At 43.4% G+C, this 24,929-nt stretch overlaps 1 protein-coding gene across 1 annotated transcript in view; it reads right to left on the bottom strand.

The window, feature by feature from the left end:
• Positions 1-24,929, bottom strand: part of PDGFRL (platelet derived growth factor receptor like) — a 673,754-nt gene that overhangs the window by 595,551 nt on the left and 53,274 nt on the right. The window contains exon 2 of the mRNA XM_085642004.1: positions 12,090-12,387. Within this exon, the coding sequence (XP_085498130.1) occupies positions 12,090-12,387 (298 nt within the window). The remainder of the gene's footprint in view (positions 1-12,089; positions 12,388-24,929) is intronic.

The raw sequence follows: 24,929 nt of genomic DNA on the forward strand, positions 1-24,929 counted from the left end.
CAGCAGGATGAAGCTGCAGGCTTTCTGTTCTTGAGGCTCTGATCAGGAGGCCAGCCAACCAGTCATTGGAGCCACTCTGGAATTCCTGGGTTTAAGCAGAAAAGCAGGTCTGAAGCGGCAGGGCAGTCCTCTGAGCGCATTAGAAGCAGGCTGCAGGCAGCAGAGCAGTCCTCTGAGAGTCCTCCACAGGTCCAGAAGTAAACTGAAGAGCTAGTCTACGGGTCCTAGTATTATGCCTGATGCCTGCTTTAAAGTGGGAGAAACTTGCATCATTTTCCCCCCACAGAAGTTTCTGGAATTTCCTGACTACCTACCATGGTCCTAGGATGTCTAGAGTCACACAAGGCTAGTGTGAAGTTATTTGCGTGTGTGCTGAGACAGTGCCTTTGAAGTGCAAGTGGGGCTGTGGACTGCTTTGCCCCGCCATCCTGTCAGGATGGCCCATCCTGCCAACACCCAGCCCCCCTGTTGTGTGGCTGTCTGGGAGGAATACTCAAAGGCCAACTGCCAACTAGACTTTGTCAGATGACCTAGGAAGCAGACTGCAGGCACCAGATGGTTAAGACAAGACAACTTTCTAAAAGTGGCATCTTCAGAATTGTGACTTAAAATCTGACTTTAACCATTAAAGAGGATTTGAAATTACAATTCTTTAGACACCAAACATGACATTTCTACCTGCTCTCAAAGAAGCATTATCCCAATAACACAATCTTACCCTTAGGGAGAGGTGGGCCTCACAGTAGCGAAAAACAAATTACTGGGTGTTTCACTGACAGGATATGAAAGCTTAAAATGACTTGTCCAACTTTTTACATACAATGCACCTGCCCTATGGACTATTTAGGACCTACCTTAGGGGTGATTTATATGTAATAAAAATAGTTTTAGGCCTGGCTAGAGGTTTGTTCTGGCAAGTCAAATTGACAGTTTAAAACTGCACATAGGATGCAATGGCAGACCTATGACATGTTTTATGAGGGTACGAAAGTGGGGAGGCACAATAAGTGATGCAGGTCCACCAGTAAAATTTAATTTATCAGCCCTGAGTATCTAGTATGCCATTTTACTAGGAACTGATGAGTTAATTTAATATTCCAATTAGGTGTAAGTCAATTGTACCATGTTTTAAGGAGTGAGCGCACGCACTTTAGCGCTGATTAGCAGTGGTTAAGTGCACAGAGTCCTAAGGCCCACAAAAACGAATTCAGCAAAATAGGAGAGGAGAAAGCAAAACATCTGGGGGATGATCACCTTAAGACTGACAGGTCTAACAGTATTTATAAACCTTATGAAATGCCAATGGGTTTTCACTCTTGGTTTGCTCACTTAAATTTAGATCTAAAAAAGGCTGGACACGGTGTGTAAAGATTGAATTAATTACTTGGCTCACTTGTACATCCAGGAGCTTTAGGGTAAGGCCTTTCAGTCATACTCACTTCTTGGTATTGTCAACATTGTTAACATTCTACAGAAGTAAGCCTGGAACCGTAAACTTGTATAGATTCCCTAGGTCTTCTCTTACTTACCTATGAATGTCCACAAATGTGACAATGTATACAAATGGTTTCCGTTAGCCAATGATACCTATGGTTCTGACATGTTTCATAAATTGGGTCCAACATTGACAAAACTAAGCTTTGGACATATAGCAGGTATTCCACTGCAGAACCTCGGTTCTGAAAATTTGTTTCAGTTTAACTCTATTTAGCAAATTTCGCCATCAAAGATCATAAAAAACATCTATATACACAGTAAAAGAGCAAGAATTAAAAATAAAACACATAAAATCATACTAATACAGTGCAATTTACATACTTTTTTTTAATTACATGGAGCTAAAAAGGAAGAAAATTAAAACCAAGTATAATCGACAAAATAGGTGCTAGATATAGTGGATTACAGCATTATTTTAAAGTGTTCTTTGCCTGTTCCTCCACATAGTCATCAGGAACTGCGTGATCAAAAACCACAAATTGCCTGGTGTCAGACTTTGTAATTCTCAAAGCGTCTCTAAATTCTCTTACCAAAGGTTTCGACATAGTGGTGCAACCCATTTGTTTCTATACTATGATAGGTGGGGCAAAAAAGTAGAACATGATCAATTGGTTAATTCCATGTGGTACAGAATGGACAATGACTGTATCTTGGGTTGGCCGATTGTCCCCAGCTGACTTTGAACGTGGCAAGCAAAATAGTCCCATATCTAATGTAGGTAGAGCTTCCTGGCGTTACTGAGCTCTATTTCATCCAGGAGCTGCTCTGTCTGAAAATAATCTTTTAGCATAAAAAACCCTGCGTGAAAGGACCCAACTTGGGCCGACTTTGCAATGAGCTCATTTTATGCAACCAATAGGCCTTCTTTATTTGAGCTTTAGGGATCGCACTTACCTCTTCTGGGGTGGGCCACAGGCGCTCAAGCCTATTATTCCCAAGGGTTGACCTCTTGTGCCTAACCCACATGAGGTCACCCACTCTTGGCAGGCGCAAGACCTCTGTCTGTTCCTGTTGGTAAAGACTCAGTTTCAGGGTTGCCCAAATCCTCCTCCAGAACAGAAGAGGCCATAGCCTTACTATATCTGAAACGTTTTTATGCCCCAGATCAGCCACAAGGGGAGCAATTGTGTGCTTTTTGGCAAACTAGTTATTTGCCGCATTAATTAATTTTCTGTGGCAACCAAAGAGGATACCTCCCTGTGCTCCCAAAAGTTCAGTGCCATACAAAGCGGACCCTAGTGATTGATAGTTGTAAACTGGAAGGACCGGCGAGATGGGACAATATTGGGAGGCTTTAGATATCTTCAATAGTCCCCCAGTGGCTGTAATCCACACCTTGCAATATGGGTCTGCCAATTAAAATGCTCAGTCAGAATAACACCCAAATATTTAAGAGTATGAACTCTCTCCAAGGAGTTCCCTCTCAGCGTGGGGATTCAGCGGGTGAAGTGGCAGGGGTTAGGGACAACGTACTTTGGGGCGGACGGACTGGAGTCCTCCGCCATCGTGGTGTTGACCGGGGCAGTCCGCAATACATGCGGCGGTTCCGCACACCGCATTTAGCATTTTAATATTGCGACGGGTGCTGCTGACAGCAGCACCCACCGCGATGTTAAAATAGCATGTTGTGCATTTCACTGCACTACGTGGCAGGCACCACATGGTGCCTGCCACTTGGTGCTGTGAAATGTGGGTACCCCCTCAGTGCACCCACACCTCCCCCACACAAGGGGGGCCAGCAACGGACCCCCAAAACCAATCTCCACCAGCCTTTCAATGGTGGTCTACCCACCACGGAAAGGCTGGCTGGAGACAGCATTGTGATTTGGCGGACGGTGCTTGCTAGGCACCGCCACCATTTCAAAGATGCAGAACGCTCCACCAGGCAAACGCAACAATTGCCTGTGGTGGTTCCTTGGCGGACAGTCTGTGCATCCGCCGTGGTCAGAACGGGATTCCCACCCCCATAGTAATGTGGCGGGGGGACATCGCGGTCTGATTGCAGAAGGACTGCCACCGCATGGCTAGCGGTGGCGGTCCTTCCACAATCGTAATCGGCCCCTTTGTTTTTGCAAGGTTAATATTGTCAGCGCGGAAATTACTGGTGTAATAGAGGTCTCCAACTCTGTGCCAATTCTGTCTCCCGGTCAAGGGATCTTTGCCACTGTATTAGAATGGACCAAAAGTAAATTCACAAGACATCTTTAAATAAATCATCAACTTACGATTATTAAACCTGCAGTCAATGATGAGAGGTATGGTAAGATTTTAAAAGCATTATTTCTCATTAAGAGATAAGTAATTGCTTTTGATCTTTTTATTCAGTTACACACATATATCCAGTTACGGAAGTATCAAGAAAAATGTGATTAGAAGCAGCATGGAAACAACAGCATGTTCATAAGGGAAGCAGTACCTGTCCTAACCTATCACAAAACCCATGAAGAGTTCCTTTTGGAAAAGAGCAAGATTTCAAAGCATTAAGCTATTAGTTCTAAAAGAGTCAACCCTTCATTAAGAGCACTTCCAGATACTCAGCCAAGTTCCAAAACCATCACAGTAGCAACCGTAATTCTAGAATAAAGGAAAGTAATTGCAGCAGTAGCTGTGCGCATCAGAGAAAGAGAAATCTCCTCACAAAATGTAAGGAAATGAATGGAAATCACTGTTTGCAGTAGCTCATAGATATTCGGGCAAGCACAGCAAAGTGCTAAGGGGCATCTCAGAGGTAGCTACTAGAAACACGTACTATATAGAAATGATGTTGCAAAAACAAGTGCACACATCAGTTTCAGCCATTGAAGAAGGATCATCCGATGGTCAGATGCCTCTGTTCTTGGTTCCTACGAAAAGCAAGTGAGTTGACGTAAAGTTATCTGGAGATTGCTAAAACTTTGCACATTCGATACACTGCAGAAGGTTTTCACTAGAACCTTCAGTAAGCCTACTCTATTACCTGTTCAACGTCCCACTGTTCAAATGGACTAGTCTAATAAATAAAACATTTTCTATTCGCAATGTCCTGGTTAGATCTTATGAAAAACGCTTTCCCTTCATGAAGCATTAATTGAATTAAACATATTGTTTATTTTAACTCATAGCAGGTGACTTGATCTAATATGATGAAATTATATGGTATGAGGTAAGAAAGAAATCCATTTTCTTGTAGCTATGCATTTTCTGGTGATGACATATTCTACAATTTAATATTAAGATGACATCAGCATTTCCAAAAGGCATTATTTTATTAAAGGGGAAGGAAGGAAGGGAAAAGAAATGTGTGGGGAGAATGGGAGCCCCTTTCAATATGGCATTAAAAAGTATGGCAAAGTAAGGGGTCCAAACATCAATCTCATCCAGAAAAAGGTCCACATGTACCTTATCTAACCCTGGAGCTTTATGTCGCACAATTTTGTTAATGGCTTTGCTTCCCCAAGACTAAAGTCTATGTCTTCCTGCGGGCCATTTAGCAAAGCGGGCAACCTTGGGTGGGTTCTGACCCATCTGAACTGGCTGAACCTGCTCCACAAGCTTTCAGCTCAGAGTGTTCACACTGCTCCTCAGAGGAATATAAATTAGAGAAGTGGGCAACCCACTCTGTCATCGTGATATGATTTTCAACTGGGATAAACTCTTCAAAAGAACCAGTGGAGATAATATTCCCAAAAATATGTGAGTCTCCTCTTTTGGCCGCTGCAAGTAGGACCTCCCATTTCTCAATTTCCCACTCTGTCTTAGCTGCCCGTGTGGCATTTTTATATGCCACTATAGCTGCTTGGATCAAGAATCTATTGTTCAACTTGTTAGCACCCATTATCTATTTGCTATTTGATTTGCTATCAAATTACTAGAACTGCGTAGGGCCACACCATGCTCCATAGGCATGTTTAATAATGACATTAACTCCCCTATTGCATCAGCAACCATTTTGGAGACCTAAGCAACCAATTCCCTGGAGTGTGATAACGTGCTCCATTTTACTCTTTATCTATTAGGGGCCAGAGTTAACCTCCTATCAAATGGCTCATTATTGTTTGGCTGAACTACAGAAATAAGGCTCTTCAGTTCTAAGGCAAGCACATTGTGGTCACTATCCTGGCGGGGTTGGACCACCATGTCTATTAGTTTATACCCTAATTGGATGTCAAGTAAAAAATAATCAAGAGGGCTTGTACTCTGGGGTCTATAAAACCTGTGTTTGTCTTCTTTGTCTGACCTTGACCTGCCATTACAGGCCCTTAGTCCTTGATTCAGTGTATGGGATTGAGTTGAAGGGCCAAAGAGGACCATCTTTTATAGGTGAGATGGTTAGTGCCGGTATAAGAAACAATTGATCTTCCTCAGTTAATTGGAGCTCAACACAAGCATCAAGGGCGCTCAAACTGGCAAAATTGCCCCACACAATCTTAACGGCCTGTACCGGGAATTGGGCCAGATGGGTGGATAACATTTGGATTACTCCAGATTCAGATTTGCTTGCTGAGGGCCTACAATAAACATTGTAAATATAACATGTAGCCATACCTGGAGAGGTCAGATTAATAGACAACAAATCTGGAGAATTCTGCTTGATTTAATTGATGCTACACATCGTAGTTGTTTTATCCCAAATTGTTACTCCCTCCTCTGGCCTGCATCTTCCCAATGATATGGCTTCCTTACTGAATGACATAAGCCCTGAGCGGTGCATAAGGCCAGTCGACCAAGTTTCTTGAAATAAACAACATATGTCATATGCATCGACAAAGTCACACCACTCGGGGCAAGACAGCCTGGACGGTAGCCCAGCTAGGTTCCAGGATACCAATTTGATGGTTAAGGGATAATGAGGCCTATCCAAACGTGTGCTCTCACCATCAACGGTGTTAAGTAGAGCAAGCAAACACAAGATGATGGACAGAATGCTGGAACTTTTCAACCACTCACCCCCAGTCAAGAGATCTGGGCTAAATCCATTGTTCTTTTGCTCACTATGTCACCCCAGTTTGGACTCAGCCATATGCAAATCAGTCTTCACTTTACACCTCATGGGAACAGTTCTGCCTTAATTGCCAGGCCAGATCCTGCCTGGACTTGAAATAAACATCCCGTGACTGGTATCGGGATATCACCTCTCATCAGACAGGCTAGCTTAAATCCAGTGGCACAGCCAGCATGGGACCCCCGTCTGGCCATACCCTTGGCCACTTCGAGTGAACGTAGAAAACAAAACAAAATGATGGACGCGGTGTTGAAACTTTTCAACCACTCATCTCCAGTCAAGAGATCTAGATTAAATTCATTGTTCTTTTGCTCACTATGCCACCCCAGTTTGGACCCAGCCATATGCAAATCAGTTTTGACCCTGCTCCTCATGGGAACAGTCCAGCCTGAACTGCCAGGCCAGCTTGGAAACAAGCATGCTGGGACCAGTATCAGGATATCACCTCTCATCAGCCAGGCTAGCTTGACTCCAGTGGCACAGTGAGCAAGGGACCTAAGTCTGGGCTCACCCATTGCCACTTAAAGTGAACATATCAAACACAACAATTCACCCCCAGTCAAGAGATCTGGGTTGAATCCATCATTCTTTTGCACCCTATGCCACCCCAGTTTGGACCCAGCCATATGCAAATCACTTTTAAACCTGATCCTGATGGGAACAGTCCAGCCTGAACTGTCAAGACAGGTCCTCCCTGGACAGGAAACAAGCTTCCTACGACCGGTTAAGTAGATTGAGCCCATCCCCATCCTTACACACCTTAGGCGAATGTCATGAAATGGAACAATCCCTGCCCTGGCCTGGGGTACACTTTCGCTATCATCATCATCATCATCATCATCATCATAGAATGGGATATACTCGGCCCTGTCCAGGCTTAAAACAATAGCCCAAAAGCAATAAGGCAATATTGCGGGGTTCCAGCTGGTTGTACATGTGCCCAAAGAGTAATTGCTGTACCAAATAAGGCAATCAGATCTAAAGATGATAATGGTACTGTCCTCTTGCCTATCCTTAGGTCCCCCACCAAGCCAGCCCACCCTCCTTGTCAGCAGGATGTTGCTTGCCATAGCCAACGGAAAATGTCTAAGGCGGCCCAACCAGTTCAGTGTCTTGTTAAACAAATCAGCCCAGGACTCGCTTTGATCCAGTCTCAATGGGGGTACACCAAAAAAGAATTGTCACATAAGGGCACTATGCTGGGGGTATATTAATGACTGGCTGCATTGTCACTTTTGCGGAGCCACTCCAGCCATTACCATCCAATTCCCGGGCTTTGTTGGTAACATCTGCCTTTGGTTGTGAATAACTACTGGGCTTGCAGGTACAACGGTCCCTGTTTTGTTTTGATTCCATAGAGACCAGCTTTGGTGAATGGAGCTCTAGGAATTTGGGACTCAGCTGGAGCTCTAGTAATTGGGGGCACCACTGGGCTAGGTCGGTGCCTTACAGGGTTACTTTGGTGTGCTACTTGACCCTCCATCTTGCCTGTACTTGGAAAGGAAAACCTACTGATGCCCTGGGTGGAGGATTCTCATGTACATTTCAAGTTAGTTAGCATGGACCCAATGGCATCAAGCCGAAGCAATATAGGAGATAATTCTGCCCGCAATACGGTCATTACTTTATCCAAACAACCCTCAATCATGCTTCTTGCTCCTAAGGTTTCAGTTAAGTAAGCCGACGGTGAGGAATTGGTTGAGGCTGCTGTTTCCACTGGCCAGGGCTTGATAATTCGCTTTGAGCTCTTAGCCGCTGCAGGTTGGAGCAGGCTATCAGGTGGACAAGATGTTGTAATACGGGAGGATAGTCCTGGGTCATTTGTGGTTAAAAGCGATGATGTACAGCCTAAGTGTGCTTATGGGAGAAGCAGGTAAAGAACGTGAAGCCTATAACTGTAGAGGAACCAAGAAAGAACCTTAGTTCTGCAGGGTCGATTTCAATGCTTATCACTCTCACTGCTCGCTGAATCATTTTATCTATTGAGGAGGATTTGGCTGGTGGCATAGTAGTGACTGTACCTCCTGCCAGTTTTCTCTTCACCATTTTAGCTTTAATGTCACGAGTAGGGCGTCAGTTGGCTTGTAAGAGCGGGCAAGCCAGTTAACATGACCCAAAAATAATATCAAAGAGGGGTGGCCCAGCCTAGCCTGCTCCAGGCTACGACTGGCGTGGAAGGACTGTCTTTGGCCCGGTCTTTGACAGGGCACGGCCCACACGTGGCCCACGTGGTGGGCGGGAGTGCAGTGCGTTATATTGCCTGATGGCAAGCGCTCCTCCCCTTGCAATAGACGCCTCCTGGCACGGATAGATCTGGGGCTGGAAGTGCTTGAAGCTGCTGGCCCCAAAGACTGCATCCCGCGTAGTGGGAGAAAGCACATTACTTTATAGCGCCTGATGGCAAGCGCTCCTTCCCTTGCAATTGGCGTCTCCTGGCACGGCTAGATCTGGGCTGGAAGCCCATTGCAGCTGCAGGTCCCAAAGACAGCATTCTCAAAATCTCAAGTTTTAAATTCTCAATATTTGTTCTTATACTTTGAAAGACCACATCAGTCGAGGGTCGAGCAATCATGTGACCCTGAACTTGGAATTGCTCATCAGAAATGCTAGGATTAAATCATGTGTAATCATGCTTCCTTATTCAAATTTTCTTTTTTTGTATGCCTATTTACATTAATTAGTATAATTGCTCACATACTGTCACATTGTTAAACACATTATTGGACACAATTTTGCTTCTGATGTCCTTGATATAGACATGATAGTGATGTGCAAAGTATTGTCAACAAAGTAGAAACAATTTCCAAAAAACAGAATGCTATTCCAATTAATTCATTTACCAGCGCTAGTTTTCTATATGGACAAATTTCCAATCGAGTGAATTCAGTTTGAATTCCTTGCCCCTTGTTTTGTTGAACAATTGAAATTGCATGTAACTTAGCTGTTATGAGGTGAGCTGTGTTTCTAGATATGAGAGTCTTTTTAAATAGTTTTTGGACTTCCCCTCCTCCTATTCAATTAATACTCTAACAGATACTTTTTGGATTAACAAAGAATGGCCTCACATATTCACTTATAAGAGCAAGGTCTTTAGCATAACTTATTTTGAATTACTATTCTGTTGTCACGCCTCTGCATAGTGTTGTGTGTAATTCACAACGTTAACTGTATTTCCCTTCTATTTCCATACATTTGAAAAATATTCTTGTTTAGTGCCATTTACTTATAAGTCAAAACCATTTCCGAAGTAGAATTGAGTGGATGTGGTGCTTCAGTACATTCACATAATGTTAAACAACAATTTCTATTACAGAACACCAATGCTTTCATTTCACTTTTTAAAATTGAGGCTTCTGTTTTTTTCCCTTAACTTATGCTCTATGCACATCATTTTTTTAGAGGGCCATATTTTAATGGTCAACTGTATGTGGTTATTGTCTGATGACCCTAAGCAGTGTATACTAAGTAACGGATTTATTCTTTCTGCATTATCTTAAGTTGTTTGATACAAAGTAATGCACCGTTGTAACATTTTTACTCAACTGTTACCAGCAAAAGAATATTCTTTTGTTTCAATATTTCAACATTCATCAATAATTTGCACATATCCCTAATGAAACGTCTTGTAAAAAGGCATATAAATCAGTGTATCCAAAGTCCCCTGAAGCCACATACCGTTTTGATGGCCCCAAGTGCCCCACAACTGCCTGCTCATTTCAGTTTCTTGCACTGCCCCTCCACAAGGCTAGTGTGAGGCGAACTTGTGCAAATATTCCAGCAGGTGCATGGCTCTAGCTGTCCTTACTCCATAAACAACAAGGTTTGGTGCATAGAATAATCTGACAAAGAACGAGGACTTCTCGAATGATTAAACAATCAATTACACTCCCCAACCCAACCACCCTGCAGGAATCAATGAGTGGCTTTGCTCAAACAATGTTCTGGTCTGTTTCATGCTACTAAATTGCATCCATAAAAAGCAGCAAACACTAATTTAAATGAAGCACAAACAAACAAACATTTCTGAAGCATACCATAACATAAACCAGAAACATAAGAATGTTTTTACCTTGTAGGTTCATCATACCCATATGGCCTGTATCAAGCAGTAGGAAACATCCTTCCCATGTGCTGAAACACACATCAGAAAACACCCCCACCATCACTTTTTAAAAAGGAGTTGACTCCATGCTAAAGGTGCATGCAGAAGCGGTGGGTCTGCACATGTTGAATCAGAAAACACACTCCTTAGTTTAAAGGTTCCAAATTAAAGATAAAACTAAACTCATATGCTACAAGCCTTGTAACTTTCAATTGGGTCTTCAATGCTCGATAATTAGTCAATACCAAATATGTTAATTGATAAGGAAATAACAATTGGCAATAAAAACACGCGCCTGACTTGCAAAAGTAAAATTAACTCCAACGGTGTATACATAAATCCGCATTTTCCCTAGATTTTATCTGCGGAGAATCACCTTTTACTACACCCATAATATATAATAGAGTTACTTCCTCGTTTTATATTGTGGAGAAAAGCTCCTATTGCTTGGGAATAACTACAAAATTCTGACATCACCTCTTTAAATAGAACAAACACCTCTATCTGCCCTCCAAACTTATTCAAGCAAAAAAATACACCTAATAGGCAGAGTTTTTAGCCTGAGTAATTAGATTTTTTTAATTGCTTACTTAACACTCTGGATTCCCGGATGAAAATGAGATGATTCGAAAACGCAGCAGCTGGGGTTGTAAAACATGTGCATGGATCAAACATGTTTCCATCCTGCTTGACGTGCAATGTGATGGCTGGTGTTTTAATAAGGCTAATGATGACATATGTTATGATATGCTGGGTGATGTAAAGTAATATTACATTAACAGATTTTCAGAATATACCAGGATAAAAATGTTATAGGGTTCATTCAGAAAAGCTCATTCCACTTAAAAATAACTTGAGCAATCTTGGAAACAAAGGCAACGCTTATATAACTATGAAAACTGTTGAAAACTATTGAAATTGAAAGAAAAGTGTCTTAATTGTCATTGCCTCGCGCACACATGCAGTAATCAGGAAGTCAGGAACCAAATCATGTTATCATGGCTGCGGCAGCGATCCGAGAGCCACAGACAAGGCACCTGTTCCTAAGCAACAAAGAACCCTCTACCGGATTTCATTTTCAATAAAGTGATCATTTTCAATGTTGCACATCTTCCGGCAGATTTGTATGTTTTATTTATTTAGTGGTTTGTAAAGCACTTTGCTGTAATAGAAAGCCACTTCCTACGGCTGATCAGAAACACCCACAATTAATGGAAACTCACTTGAGACCTATGATGAAAATACAATCATATTTAAAACATGCATCAACGCGTTTTTCCATGATATCTACAACTAGAACTATTGAAGCCATATTTCAATGACGTCTTTCTTGCCACCCTACATGGAGCACGTTCAAGATGTAGGGTATAATAGGGCGGGGGGTCTAATGGCAGGAGAGAGCTGATATCTTGACGCCTCTCTTACAGGAAGAGGCGTGTTGAGCAGAATGCCACGGCAGAGCCCTGCATTGTGTCTGCTTTATTCGAGGATACCCTCGCACACGCTTACCTGAGCCTGGAGTCTTTGAAGGTCTGGAGAACTGACGGATAGCCCCAGTCTATCTTGTTGCCTTTGCATCGTAACTCAAGGTTTTGCCCTGCAGCCAGACTCATCATGGCTGCCGGCTTCTGGAAGCGGCCTTTGTCCATCACTTGGGTCATGATCGACGGGGTCTTGGAGGCTGAGTCGGTGGGTTCCCTCTCTTTCAGTTTTGTGATTTTTGGTTTGAGTCGTTTGATTGCAGGCTTGATTTTATTCTCAGCTGGCTCCTTCTGACGTTTGTTCTTGGGGGGATGTTGGCCCATTACTAACAAAAAACAAAGGAAGGACCTGTAACAGCGGCAATCAATTCAAGGTGGAATGTCTTGGTGCTTAGGGTTAGAGACAACAGATTTAATGCATGAATAACTGTATAGTTAGCAGGGTTTCAGTGCACCTATGAATGCAATCACATCACGTTTGATACTGCAAATGGATAACATTTAGTGTAAACAATCAAGCCCAGTAATACAACGAGGTGCGCCTCATATTTAATATTATTTATAATACTTTGAAGATACACTGTCACCGGTAAACTTGTCAAAATACTTTTAGGTGTCTATAATATATAAAATAGTCTCTCTGCATTGCGACATACCAACCAGTTGTATGTGAAACTGGAAAAACCACACCAGACATGTTGAAACGAGAACGGACGACCCCTTTCTATTATCCACCCCGAACTTTCATTTTTTACGTGCAAATTTCATTTAAGATAAAACGTTGTTTTTCAGGGGTCCCTGCCTCCTAGTGCCCTGGGTTTCTTTCCCTCTTTCCCTCCACCCTCCCTCCCTCCCATCCTCCCCTCCTTGTTTAATGTTTTGTTTCTTTATTTTTAGATGCCAGAAAAGGCCCTTGTTCCCTAAACATCTTTGCTTAGTGTCCATTCCCTCTCCAGCCCCATGGTCCTTTATTTCCATGCCTTATTTTCTTGAGCTGTCCAAGCCTATCCCCTGCAGTTCCTTTTCTTCCAGGTTTGACTAGAGAGAAAAAACTATTTTGTGACATAATTTCCTTTTCCCATCAAACAAACCACTTTCTGTTTTTTAAATAGTATACAATGATTCATTTACCATTTCAGCTTTTATATTTCCTACTGGAACCAGGATGTCTTCTTTGGTTCAGTATTTTACCTTTTCTTGGAAGTTGAGTTCCCATTGACTGAAATTTCGGTAACATAGAGATGCACCAGCTGGATGTTTTGGGGCTAGTGTTTTGCAGCTCGGAGTTTCGTGAATATGAAGGCGAGACACATCAATGGTTGCCCTGGTGCTCACTGGATAGCAGTCTTCAGATCACGCCCAATGTCTGTGATTGTTCATAGTCACTATGGGCTATATTCTCTTAGAGGATAAACACGTCACTATCATACAAGGGTTAGGTTTTGAGTGTTCTCCATTGACATTTAGCTGAGCTGTGTAATCAGTGGCTCTAATAAATCCACATACCTATGAATTTCATGAGCTCTAAGGGCAAGCTCATGCCCAAAATCTTAATAACCCCACTGAATGCCTCATCTACAATAGAATGGTGCAGCCTGGTGCCACGCTGCGTCATTCACCAAGTACAGGAATGCGCCATATTAACAAGAATACGGTGCATTCCTGTACTGACCCCTGCACTGGCACTAAAAATAGCAGCCTAGCGCCAATGCAGGCAACTTTGCGCCACGCTGCAAGGGCACCTGCATTGCGGGAATGGTTGCTTTTCTGTAGGAAGGAACAATCAATTGAGGTGATTTCCTCCTTCTATGTGTGCAGCACACATAGAAAGAGGAAAAACAAGAAGAAATAAGGATATTTCTCCTTGTTACGTCTCTCTAACGCCACCCCTGGGGTGCAGTTAGTATCTGATGCATTCCCAGGTTTGCGATTCCTCATAAATCTGGGAATGCTCCAGATTCCATGGGTGTTGCACTGTTCTGCGTTAAAGGGGCACATATTTACAAGGCCATAAAAAGCCACCTAAAGTGGCTTTGCGTGGCCTTGTAAAATGCTGCACCACCGAAGCATCAATAAAGTGATGCTGTGATGGTGCAAAAGTGCAGCTAGGGTCTCGTAAATGAGGCCCTTAGGGCCTTATTTACAATAGAACGGTGCGCGTGGTACCGTAAGCAATTTAGCAGCACCATGCTGCATGATTCAAAAAGTGCAGGAATGTGCTGTATTAACATAAATACAGTGCATCCCTGTACTGACTATTGCATTAACGTTAAAAAAGCAGCCTAGCGCCAACGCAAGCACCCTTGTGCCATGTTGCAAGGGTGCCTGCGTTGCGCAAATGATTGATTTTGTGCAATAAGGGACACCTTTCTGCACAAAATCAATCAATGGAGGTGATTTCCTCCAACCATGTGTGCTGCAGAATGCAGCACATATACAAAAAAGGAAAAATGAAGAGAAATAGGATACTTCTCATTGCGCATCCCTAATGCCACCCCTGGGGTGGCGTTAGAATCTGATGCCTTCCCAGGTTTACAATTCCTCATAAATCTGGGAATGCTTCGCATTCCATGGGTGTTGTGTGGGAACACACACAGCAACATCCATGAAACACCCATTTCAAGCACTGTTCTACTTGAAAGGGGCACAGATTTAGGTGAAGAATTTAAGTAATGATGCTCAGGTAGAAGTTGTAGGTAAAATGAAGAAGTTTATTCCAACAAGAATATGGTCTCATTCATCCAGCATGGAGGTCAGGTGCAACTGACTCCTCTCAACAGTAGCCACAATAACTCCAGGTTATATCACCATGGAGTCACTTTAAAAACATACATACCAAAAGAGTCAAAGCTGAATGATGTAGAGAAGATACAGAAAGGCACTATGTTACATACCTTCCTTCTATATATTACAATTTTAAACAGTCAAAGAAGAAAGAACAAAGTTAAAATATAAAACCAAAAGAAGATTATACAGACATATGCTTCATGACATAGTCCTTGAATTTGGAGGGTTGCTTTACCACTCTTTTTTCTCTTTGTAGTGTCAGACCTGAAGTTGAAGGACATGAAACATTCAAATCAGAGGATTCACCAGCACACAGACTACGCAGTAAGGAACTGTTTTTGATAACAACTCTATTGAGATTCCAAATACGTGAATCTTCAGTTTTTATGGCATTTGTAAACATTTTGACAACCCTATGTGGTCTTTGGAACAGACCAGAGGCCTTTCTATCAAAAGGAGCCTTGATCATAATCCAATCGCCAACCTTCACAGTTGTGGTTTTGACAGCTTTTCTTGTATCATAAGTTAGTTTCTGAGCATCAACCCTTTTTTCTTCTTTAAGCTACCACTTCTGATCAGAGGATGTTTTCTCCCTAACATAGGTTGACTCGTTGACCCAAAAGCATGCAACCAAAGTATTAGAAAGTCTTCCTCTGAATAACTCAAAAGGAGTACAGCCAGTGGTTGCATGAGGAGAAATTCTGTAGATCTCTACCTTTCTGTGAACCTCTTCTTTCCAGTTCAAACCGTTTTGTTTGGACATGTCAATGGTTTCTTTCAGAACACGGTTGAAGCGTTCCACCATACCATTTGTCTCGGGATGATATAGTGAACACCATTTGTGTTTGATGGAGCACTTTAGTAAGAATTCTTCCATGTCTTTGGATACAAATTGAACCCCATTATCGGTCAGTCAGAAACCAGGCAATCCTTCACGAGCAAAAACCTCTTTGAGAAAAGACATAACATGTTTTGTATCAATGCACCCAGTGATTTTAATTTCAGGCCAGCTTGAAAACATCACAATAAACAATAAAGCCAGTGTACAAAAATATGAAACAGGGGGCACTCTAATTAATGCAATACATCAATCAATCGAGCAACAAGCCTCAGATTCCCTGTGAACCGTTATGTTCATAGGAAGTAGGTTTGGCCACTTTGGAACAATACCCAGTGGGTATGAAAAAAGCCCTCACTCACCAACCTGGTTGGTGACATGCTTCATCATTGGGCTTCCACTGGGACGACCGAATGTCATCCCAGTGTGCTGCGACGCCAGGTTACTGCGGAGCTGGGTTGGTTGTGTGGGGAAAGTGAATTTAAAATATCCAATCAAGTCAAAAAGAAACTTTATTAATTTTGCTTAAATGGAAAGAAGTAAAAAGGAGTGAGGGTCAAAAAAATAAAAGACCTGGTTCACTCCGTGGCGGTCAACATGTTTCTGCCTCATGGAGTGTTAATCGGGCATTCGTCAGGACCAGAGGGGGATGTGCGTAGCCCCGGTGGTGTGAACTCGCTAAGGTCCACCCAACCGTGGGCTGATGTGTGAAAAAAACCAAAAAACACTGAGTAGTGTGAACTCCGCCAGCTTGAAAACATGTCAATGAGGACAAAAACATAACACTCAAAATCTTTACCTTGAATCGGACCTAAAATGTCCAGCGCTATTTCTTCCCATGGTTTTTTAGGGCATTCTCTAATAACCATGGGTTGTGTCCTAGGTTTGAGACACCTCTCACTTAATGTGCAAGGTATGCATTCTCTTATAAGACGTTCAACTTGGAGATCCATTCCAGACCACCAGTAATTGAGTCTAAGTCTCTCCTTGGTTTTAGACATCCCTTGATGCCCTTGATGAGCCAACTCAAGAAGTTCATCCCGAAGGACTAGAGGCGGAATCCATCTTGTCCCTCTAAAAATCAACCCTCCACACTCAGATAAATCATTCTTTACATTCCAATATTTTTCTGAGTCACCTTTGATTTTTTTACTCCAACCATTCTTGAGCAAGGAGGCCACTTCTACAACTCCTTATCAGAGGCACATTCTTCACGCCACCAGCTTTCTTTCATACCACCGTTCGCAACATTGCATACCCATTCATTGGACTCCTGTTCTTCATAATCCAGCTGTTTCTCACAATGTGGCACAAGTCTCAACCGGGTATCAGCAATCCTGTTCCTTGCTCCAGGTAAATACTCAGCACTGAAATCATAACCTTGGAGAGCCCCCACCCATTTGGAAATCCTGCTAGAAATGGCATCGATGCCTTTCTTTTTGAAAACTTCACATAGGGGTTTGTGGTCCGTGCGTATAACAAACTTGGTTCCCCACAGTAAGTTTTTTTGTTTTTTAGTGGCCCAATGTACAACAAGAGCCTCTCTTTCTATGGCAGAATAGCGTAATTCTCTCTTGTTGCAGGACAGCCTCCAACCCCTTCATGCTCGCATCAGTGATGAGGACAGACTTCATCGAGGAATCAAAACGACTTAATTTGGGGGTTTTCTTAAGCAACGTTTTGATTTCCAAGAATTCAGCTTCACACTCTTTGGGCCAGTCAAAATCCACACCTTTACACAGGAGTCTACGCATCTTGAGACATTTTCCAGCGAAACCCTTCACAAATTTACTATAATGCTCAGCCATGCCAAGAAATTTCATTAATTCTTCCTTGTTGGTGGGAGAGGCCAAATTTTGATTGGCTTCCACCAACTCGGCTTTGGGTTCTACACCTTGGCCAGATATGGTGTGACCAAGATAGTCAATTGAAGATCTGCTAAACTTACACTTATCCAACCTGACAGTAAGGTTATGTTGGTCAAATTTCTCAAAAACCTGCCTGAGCCTCACATCATGTTCTTCCTGATCCCTGCCATAAATTAACACATCATCTTGGTAAATCTTGACACCAATAAGTCCCTTTAACGCTTTTTCCAATGCTCTTTGAAAAACAGAAGCTGCCGACACCAAGCCAAAGGGTAGTCTTAAGGTTCCAAAAGGCGTTATAAAGGCAGTATAATCTTTGGAATCTTCATCTAACCTTATATGATGATAGGCAGATTTTAGATCTACTGTGGAAAACACCTTGGCACCTTGCAAAAGCATCAACATATCAGCGATTTTAGGAAGTGGATATCTATCCATCACAACCTGTTTATTAAGTTTCCTTAAGTCTATGCATAAACGAAGACTTCCATCCGATTTTTGGGCAGCGACAACTGATGCCAACCATTGTGTCCTTTCAACCTCCTCAATTATACCTTCAGATTTGAGCTTTTTTAATTGTGATTTCATCTCATCTCTAACAGCCAGGGGAACTCCATGGACTTTACCAGCAACAAGCACGGCTCCAGACACCAATCGTATTTTGTGTACATAGTTCCGTGGAAAACCTAACTCATTCCTAAACACGCTTGGAAATGTCTTCTTTAAACTTGCAGTATATTAATCATTACAGGCTTTCATGGAAATCTCATCTACATGGAAATTTTCCTTCAATATACTTGGGGGATTACTATTGGGATCTAGCATGACACCCAAATCTCTTTGGTGGAACCAGCTTAGGATACTGTCACCCTTGTAAGACACGTAGACTTTTCCGGGAATATACCTTCCTTTGTAGTCAATGAGGCCATGAAAATATCCTATTTGCGCGAAAATATCCTATATGCGCGCACTGCATCGCATTTGGCGATGCAGCGCGCGCCACGAAGTTCGTTTTATTAATTTTTTTCATAACTTACCTGAACTCGGCCGTATGCCGCATTTTGAAACCCCCCACCATGCCCCTCCTCTGCGCCACGTCACCGCCCCGTTAAAACGCCCTACACGGGCCGTCACTGCCTTCTTCATATTTCTCATTTTATGAGGGATGTAGACAAATATTGATATCCTAAAATGGGCATACCCCTATCCATTTCAGGATGCTTGACTCACATCATCTGCTCTGATTCTGCTTTGTGAATTCTTTTTAAACAGATATAGAAATGCAGGTAGTGACTTCGGTGAAGTTGTCTGCTGAAAATCATGTGAAATTTTGCTTTTGTACTTATTACAGACTTGTTCCCCTCAGATCTTCTCTTTGAGCAACATGCTTTTTTACTGTTTTTGAAGGTTTCATAAGAACAAGTTGTAAAGTCTTTAGAAGGAATGGAATTCTAGTCCTTAGATGTGGTGTAAAGGATTGGTTTAATATTTATAAATTTTTTTAAGCTGGGGTTTAAGCTCTGAAGTTGGTGCAGTTCGTCTGTGATGGTTAGTTTTAGGGCAAGATAGTTTGGGCATCCATTGTCCTGTGGACTGTGCATGCTATTTTATAGACACTTTTGCCTCAAACGGGAACAATTTTAATATATTCAGAATTGTGTAGCTGATGTTGCACCAGTCACCAGCCTTTCAGCTCCATGAAGTCCTGCTTGAAGAGATTATGGATGTGGTTTAGGTATGCCTAGGAGTGTGGAGTTACCATAATTCTGTCCCAAAAACACAAAGAATTAAATCACTTGATTGCAGTCATTGTCTGGCATGAAAGATGTATTCTATCATAAGTGCCTTCGCTGGCACTTTCCCCCTTTGGCTAATGGGTTGTAGCGTACTGTCACTTTTTACCAACAAGAAGCAAGGAGACGCGCATACCATAATGAAGCGTTGGCACTTCAGCACAGTAAATGAGTGGAGCCAGGGCTGAACTGGGTGGAGAGGCTTGGGGAGGAGGAGAGACAGGGTTGATTTAAGATAATGTAATACTGTCCAGGATTGGATGTCACCCAGAACCTATGTTATGTAATCAGTGTCGTTAGAGGAGTAAATGTGCAAGTAGAGATGGGTGTCATCACCGTTATAATTATATTTTGTGTTAGAATACTTGAAAGTAGAAATTAGTTGTTCCGTGAGAAGCTCCATATAAGAACACAAAAAAAGACTGGAATAGAATATTTAGGATATCTTGTGGAGCCTGACTGGGTTGGAGAGAAAGTTTGCCCATAGTTTTCAAAATCAGACGAGAATGAGTAGGGGACAATGCCATTCAGCCCCATACTCTCCTCGAAGATGTTCATGACAAAGGAGTGACCACCAGGATATTCCTGAGAATGTAGCGATTATCATGTCAAAGGCTGAAGGCAGGTCATGGAGCAGTAACAGGCAAGAGCCTCCTTTGTCTAGTAAAGAAACTACACTTTCAACAATTTTTAGTATTGTGGTGTTTGTGTTGCGTCCCGACCTGAAGATCGATTGAAGCTCACCTAGGAGGCCATTTTCAACTTTGAAAAGCTTAAGTAGAGTCTCCTTGCATCTCTTACGCGAGTTTGGCACTATTCAGATACTTTAGATATGCTTCTGGTTTTTTCAATACACGAGAGACCTGCACCAATTTTTAGACAGTCAATGCCTTGTATTAAGAATAGTTAATCAGGCTTGTCTAGTAGTGTGTAATGGCAGAGCTTTTCTCTTTGAAAAGTGTAGAGAGAATGGAATCTATGAAGTGAGAGTAAGGTCTGCTCTTAGCAATGGTGTTGACTTCTCTTAAGGAAGACCATGTTACTTTAGATTCCTGTACATTGTCATATTGCTCATGGTAAGTACAGTGAAAAGTTCTATCCTTTTCCTAAAAAAAAAAGATTGAAGAAAATCTCAAGCTGTTAAAAAGGCTACTAGGGATCACAGCCATAGGCCATCAATAAGGTAATCCAGCTAGGATGAAACACATGGAACACTGCTTGAACATTGTCTGAACATATCACTCTGATTCTGTAATTTTACACAAACCTCACTGGCAGTTTATTGAAACCCCTTTTTTGCATCCTGTCTGTACCCCCCTACTGTTTTTATAGCTATGCTGAACTCTCTATTCAATTTTAGTTGAAAATACAGGACTTTGGAGAGGTAAATTCCACCTTCTTCCTCTGCTGTAATTGAATGCTTTATGAGATACTGCTCTTAATATCACACCAGCCAAGGTGGGGATAGGCCCATTCTCACACACTGTAAACTGTTTGTTGGATGTAAGAACTAAAAATCAATATAAGTATTCCTACCATCCTCTGGTGGCGGATTTTAGTTTGTATAAGCTTTATTAATATATTGTTGGCCACACTCTCAACTACTCTCCTTTTCCCTGTTCCAGAAAGCAGCTGACTGTACTTGTGTTCATATGTTCTAGCTCCTAAGTTGGGGCCTGGCCAAAAGTCTGTGTAACTGTTGCATTTGTCTCTTCTATACTTGAAATGCAAGCTCTTGATGCAGTTTCTTCTTCACTCGACCCATTCTCCACTCAGACTACTTACCGCTCCCGGTGTGCAGGCAGAGATTTTTGACTCGCTTCTTATGGCTCAAGGTTGCCCCGAGCAGCTTCCTGCTGTGGGCCTAGCGCTGGCCAAGATGGCCAGGGGCCCCGCAGCGCTATGCCTCAACTAACTACCAGTGCCAATAAGAATGGTCTTGACAGGGAGTGGGAGGACGGGTTCTGAGATGGGATAGCAGGATGTCGAACGGGGACCTGGGGGAGCTGACAAGGGATCCGAGGGGAAATGTTAGGGACTGGAGGGGAGATTATAGAGGAAAAAGGAGTGATGACAGAACCCGAAGGCAGATGCCGCCAGGTATGAACTCAGGCCTCTAAGGCAGTTTGACAGAGACTGAAAAAGGCAGTTGCACTCAATGGCTTTCGGCTCACAGCTTAAATGGTGTTTCTCCCAGAGGTGTCTGTTGGCTGCAGCTGTTGAAGCAAGGAGGGAAATATGAACCCAGCACAGGCCAAAGGAAGCGGTACTGGACCTCATTGAATGCTCCGAGCTCTGATAGCCGTAATCCGACGGGCCACTCTGAGAGAAAATACTGATGGCTGCAGAGGATAGTGAGCCGAAGGAAGAACAAGAGGCAAAAGTCTTCAGCAACGGCTAGGAAGGGACATGCGAAATACTTTGTCACACTAAAATCCTGCTTCCTATTTTTATAGGCTAACGGTATAAAGGGTCAGCCAGTCAGAGGAGATGGGATCCTGGAAGGATGTACTCAATCTACTTATCGGATCCGGGCGAGCCGATTAATAGACCAAAACCCTGGAAAAACGGCTGCTTCAGGCAGCGCTGCGGCCTGACTGCCCTCACCTCTGCCTCATAGACACACACTGAGCATGTGAGTTTTGGGCGATATTGAAGCCATCCACCTCACATGCGCAGCATGTGCTTGCCCACTGCAGTGCTGCACTGCTACTTCCGGACTGGGCAGTATAAGTGGCACAGGCCAGTCTTTCCAATATCCTGCTTCTCTTTCCTGCAAGACTAGTGAGGCTTCGCTCCCAACACCCTCATGCAGGAAACGCCCCGGCTTAGAGGGCTACAATGTCTAGCCAAACATTATCTTGCTTTGCTCTCAGAATTTGGACCAATGTACTAGAGGGAAGCCACAAAATCTGGAGCATACTGGCAAAGAACTTAAAACATATATTTTCTCCTCCCACTTCAAAGTCAATGTTATGTTCCCTACACCAAATAGTACACATTGACCAACACACACATTTACACCTTTCAGACTGAACCTTCCATTACTCTGCTGCTCGATGTAAATTAGTGGTATTGATGTTGCTGCCTTGTGGTTAGGTCCCCTACACCTGCTGTATTTTTGAAAACTAAACCCCGGAGAGGGGTCCCTTCCCAAGGGCCTCGAATTCACGGGCCAGAAAGTGTTCTGCTCCAGGACTTCACAAGACTGAATCATGGCTGTGAAGCCCATGGGAGAGTGGCAATGGTGCCACGGGCCCTACTGCAAGCCGGGTAAGTTACCATCCCCACGTCCCCTGGCTGGACAGTAAAACCCAGCCATAGTTTGGGTACAGTGGCTCTGGTGCCACTACACCTGCTGGAGCAGTACTGGCAGCTACACCCCTGAGAGCTTCACCTGCTCCTCGTAGCCATGGTCCAGAGCTGAGAAGCCCAGGGAAGGGGGCCTCTTCCTTGTCCTCGTAGTGTTGGATCGTGGCTGTGAGGCCCACGAGAGAGACTTCCTTCTACTGGACATCACAGCGCTGGATCATAGCGCCGAGGCCTACCCATGGGAAGGGCAATGAGCCTCGACTTCACAGCCATGGTCCAGCGCTGTCACGTCTAAGGGAAGACCCCCTCCCTCGGGCCTCAAAGCCCCCCATTCACAGATCTCACCATGCCCTGCTGCACTGAGGTGCGAGATTACTCACAATATGAATTAGTGCGACGCACGAAGCTGACGCGGGACCACATGAGGTCGCGCGGGCCCTGGGCAGCTACGCACACTGCCATGTCTACACCCGGCCCTGAGGCCGCATGCACAGGAACACAGACTGGCTGTCAACCATTGCGCTGAATCTGTCTGCCTCGCCTTATCTTACACAGATGCTCACGTTGTCTGCGAGGACCTGAGCAAATGATCGCACATTGTCGTTGTCATTGCGGTTCACTGCCATGGCGTGCTCGCGGAGCATTCATTTTGTGTGCACACTTAGACTGTGTGTGCTGCCCACTTCCGGCCTTTGGGTTCTGTGCTGCGTACATTCTGTCCTGATGTTAACACAGATTCCTGGATTGTAACACAAATGTTAAACAACATGCTCAAACGGTAGCTAATAATGCCACTTTCCCTTCTCCTTTCCTAACATTAGATCACCTTTTCCTAGCCTTGTGGAAAATATTCTCGCTGCCAGCCAGCGACAGAAACCTCGCAACTCTCGTTAGTCACTGACACCAAGTCGGCTGCTAATTCGGCGTCCGTGTGCATGCCATGCACTCTGCGCAGGAGTGATTTACTGCTCTTACCACATCACAGCGCGCAAATGGACGTATGTCCATGTTTGTTTCAAGCCCTTTATCCATGAGCAGAGGTCGATGAAAAAAAGCATTTGACATTCACACAATCATCAAACATGGCCATTTGGTTTTATGTGAACTTATTTCATGAGTGTGGTTTTGATGGTTTAAAATATTATTTTTTCTCCCCTTTCGCCTTACTTTTTGTCATTTTACACACTGACCAATGTTGTCCCTAATTGAGTATGAAATTGAATTAACTAGTGGGGAACGCAACGCAGTGCAAGATGTGTGGTTCCTGTCACTTCTGTAAGGCCTTATAATACCATTAAATTTCCTAATTTCATATTAACTTTAAATTGTAATTTTCTTTTGGACTTTTGCATAGGAAGTATACAGTATGCTTTGGGCCCCAAACTGCCAGAATTAGTTGTGTTATTATTATTATTATTTTTTTATAAACAAAAATTGCCGTCGGGATCTTGACATCTAGTTGTACCAGGTTGTGATCTGGTAGCATGTGCAGTAGATTAACCACCCCTATGACCCATTCAATCGCATCCCCACCCAGCAGCCAATAATCCAGCCTAGACCAGCTGTTGTGAAGTGGTGTGGCATGTGTACCTTCTTTCACCAAGGCATTACGCACTCTCCATACATCTAACAGTCCAGTACGATTGTACGATGGGAGTACGATTCGACAGCGGATTAGATTTATCCAGCTCAGGGTTCAGATAGGTGTTCAAATCTCCCCCCACAAAATGTCTGCCTCTAGCCATTCCCTCAACTTGGTATACATTCTCAAAAAACACTCAGGGTCATCTGCAATAGGTCCATACATAACCACAATTGACACCAAAGTACCACCTAGTTTCCCTTGAACCATTGCACAGCGCCCCTCACCATCTACATATGTCCGAAGTGGAGTAAATGCAATCCCTCGCTTGATCAGAATCAGCACACCCCTAGCATACGATGAATATGAGGAGGCGAGCCTATATCCGGCCCATTTGATGGCAATGCTACGTTACCGTGAAGCTGGTCAGGTGCGTTTCCTGTAGCAAAGCGACTTTTACGTCATGACGAGATAAATAAGCTGTTAGACCTGTCAGCCCTTTGGGTGGTCCCTCCTCATCATTATTTATTTTGTCCCACTTTTGCCTCAAACCCTGTTAGTATTTTTTCCTTTTTGGGAACCACCAGACTTTTTAGTATTGATGCAGATTCAGGGAGCCATTTTATCTACCCCTGGAACTTCTGTCTGAGGGCCTGGAGCACAAAATGGTGGCCACCTGTGACATCAC

Source organism: Triturus cristatus, chromosome 2_2 (genome assembly GCF_964204655.1).
Source record: "Triturus cristatus chromosome 2_2, aTriCri1.1, whole genome shotgun sequence".
Classification (NCBI taxonomy): Eukaryota; Metazoa; Chordata; class Amphibia; order Caudata; family Salamandridae; genus Triturus; species Triturus cristatus.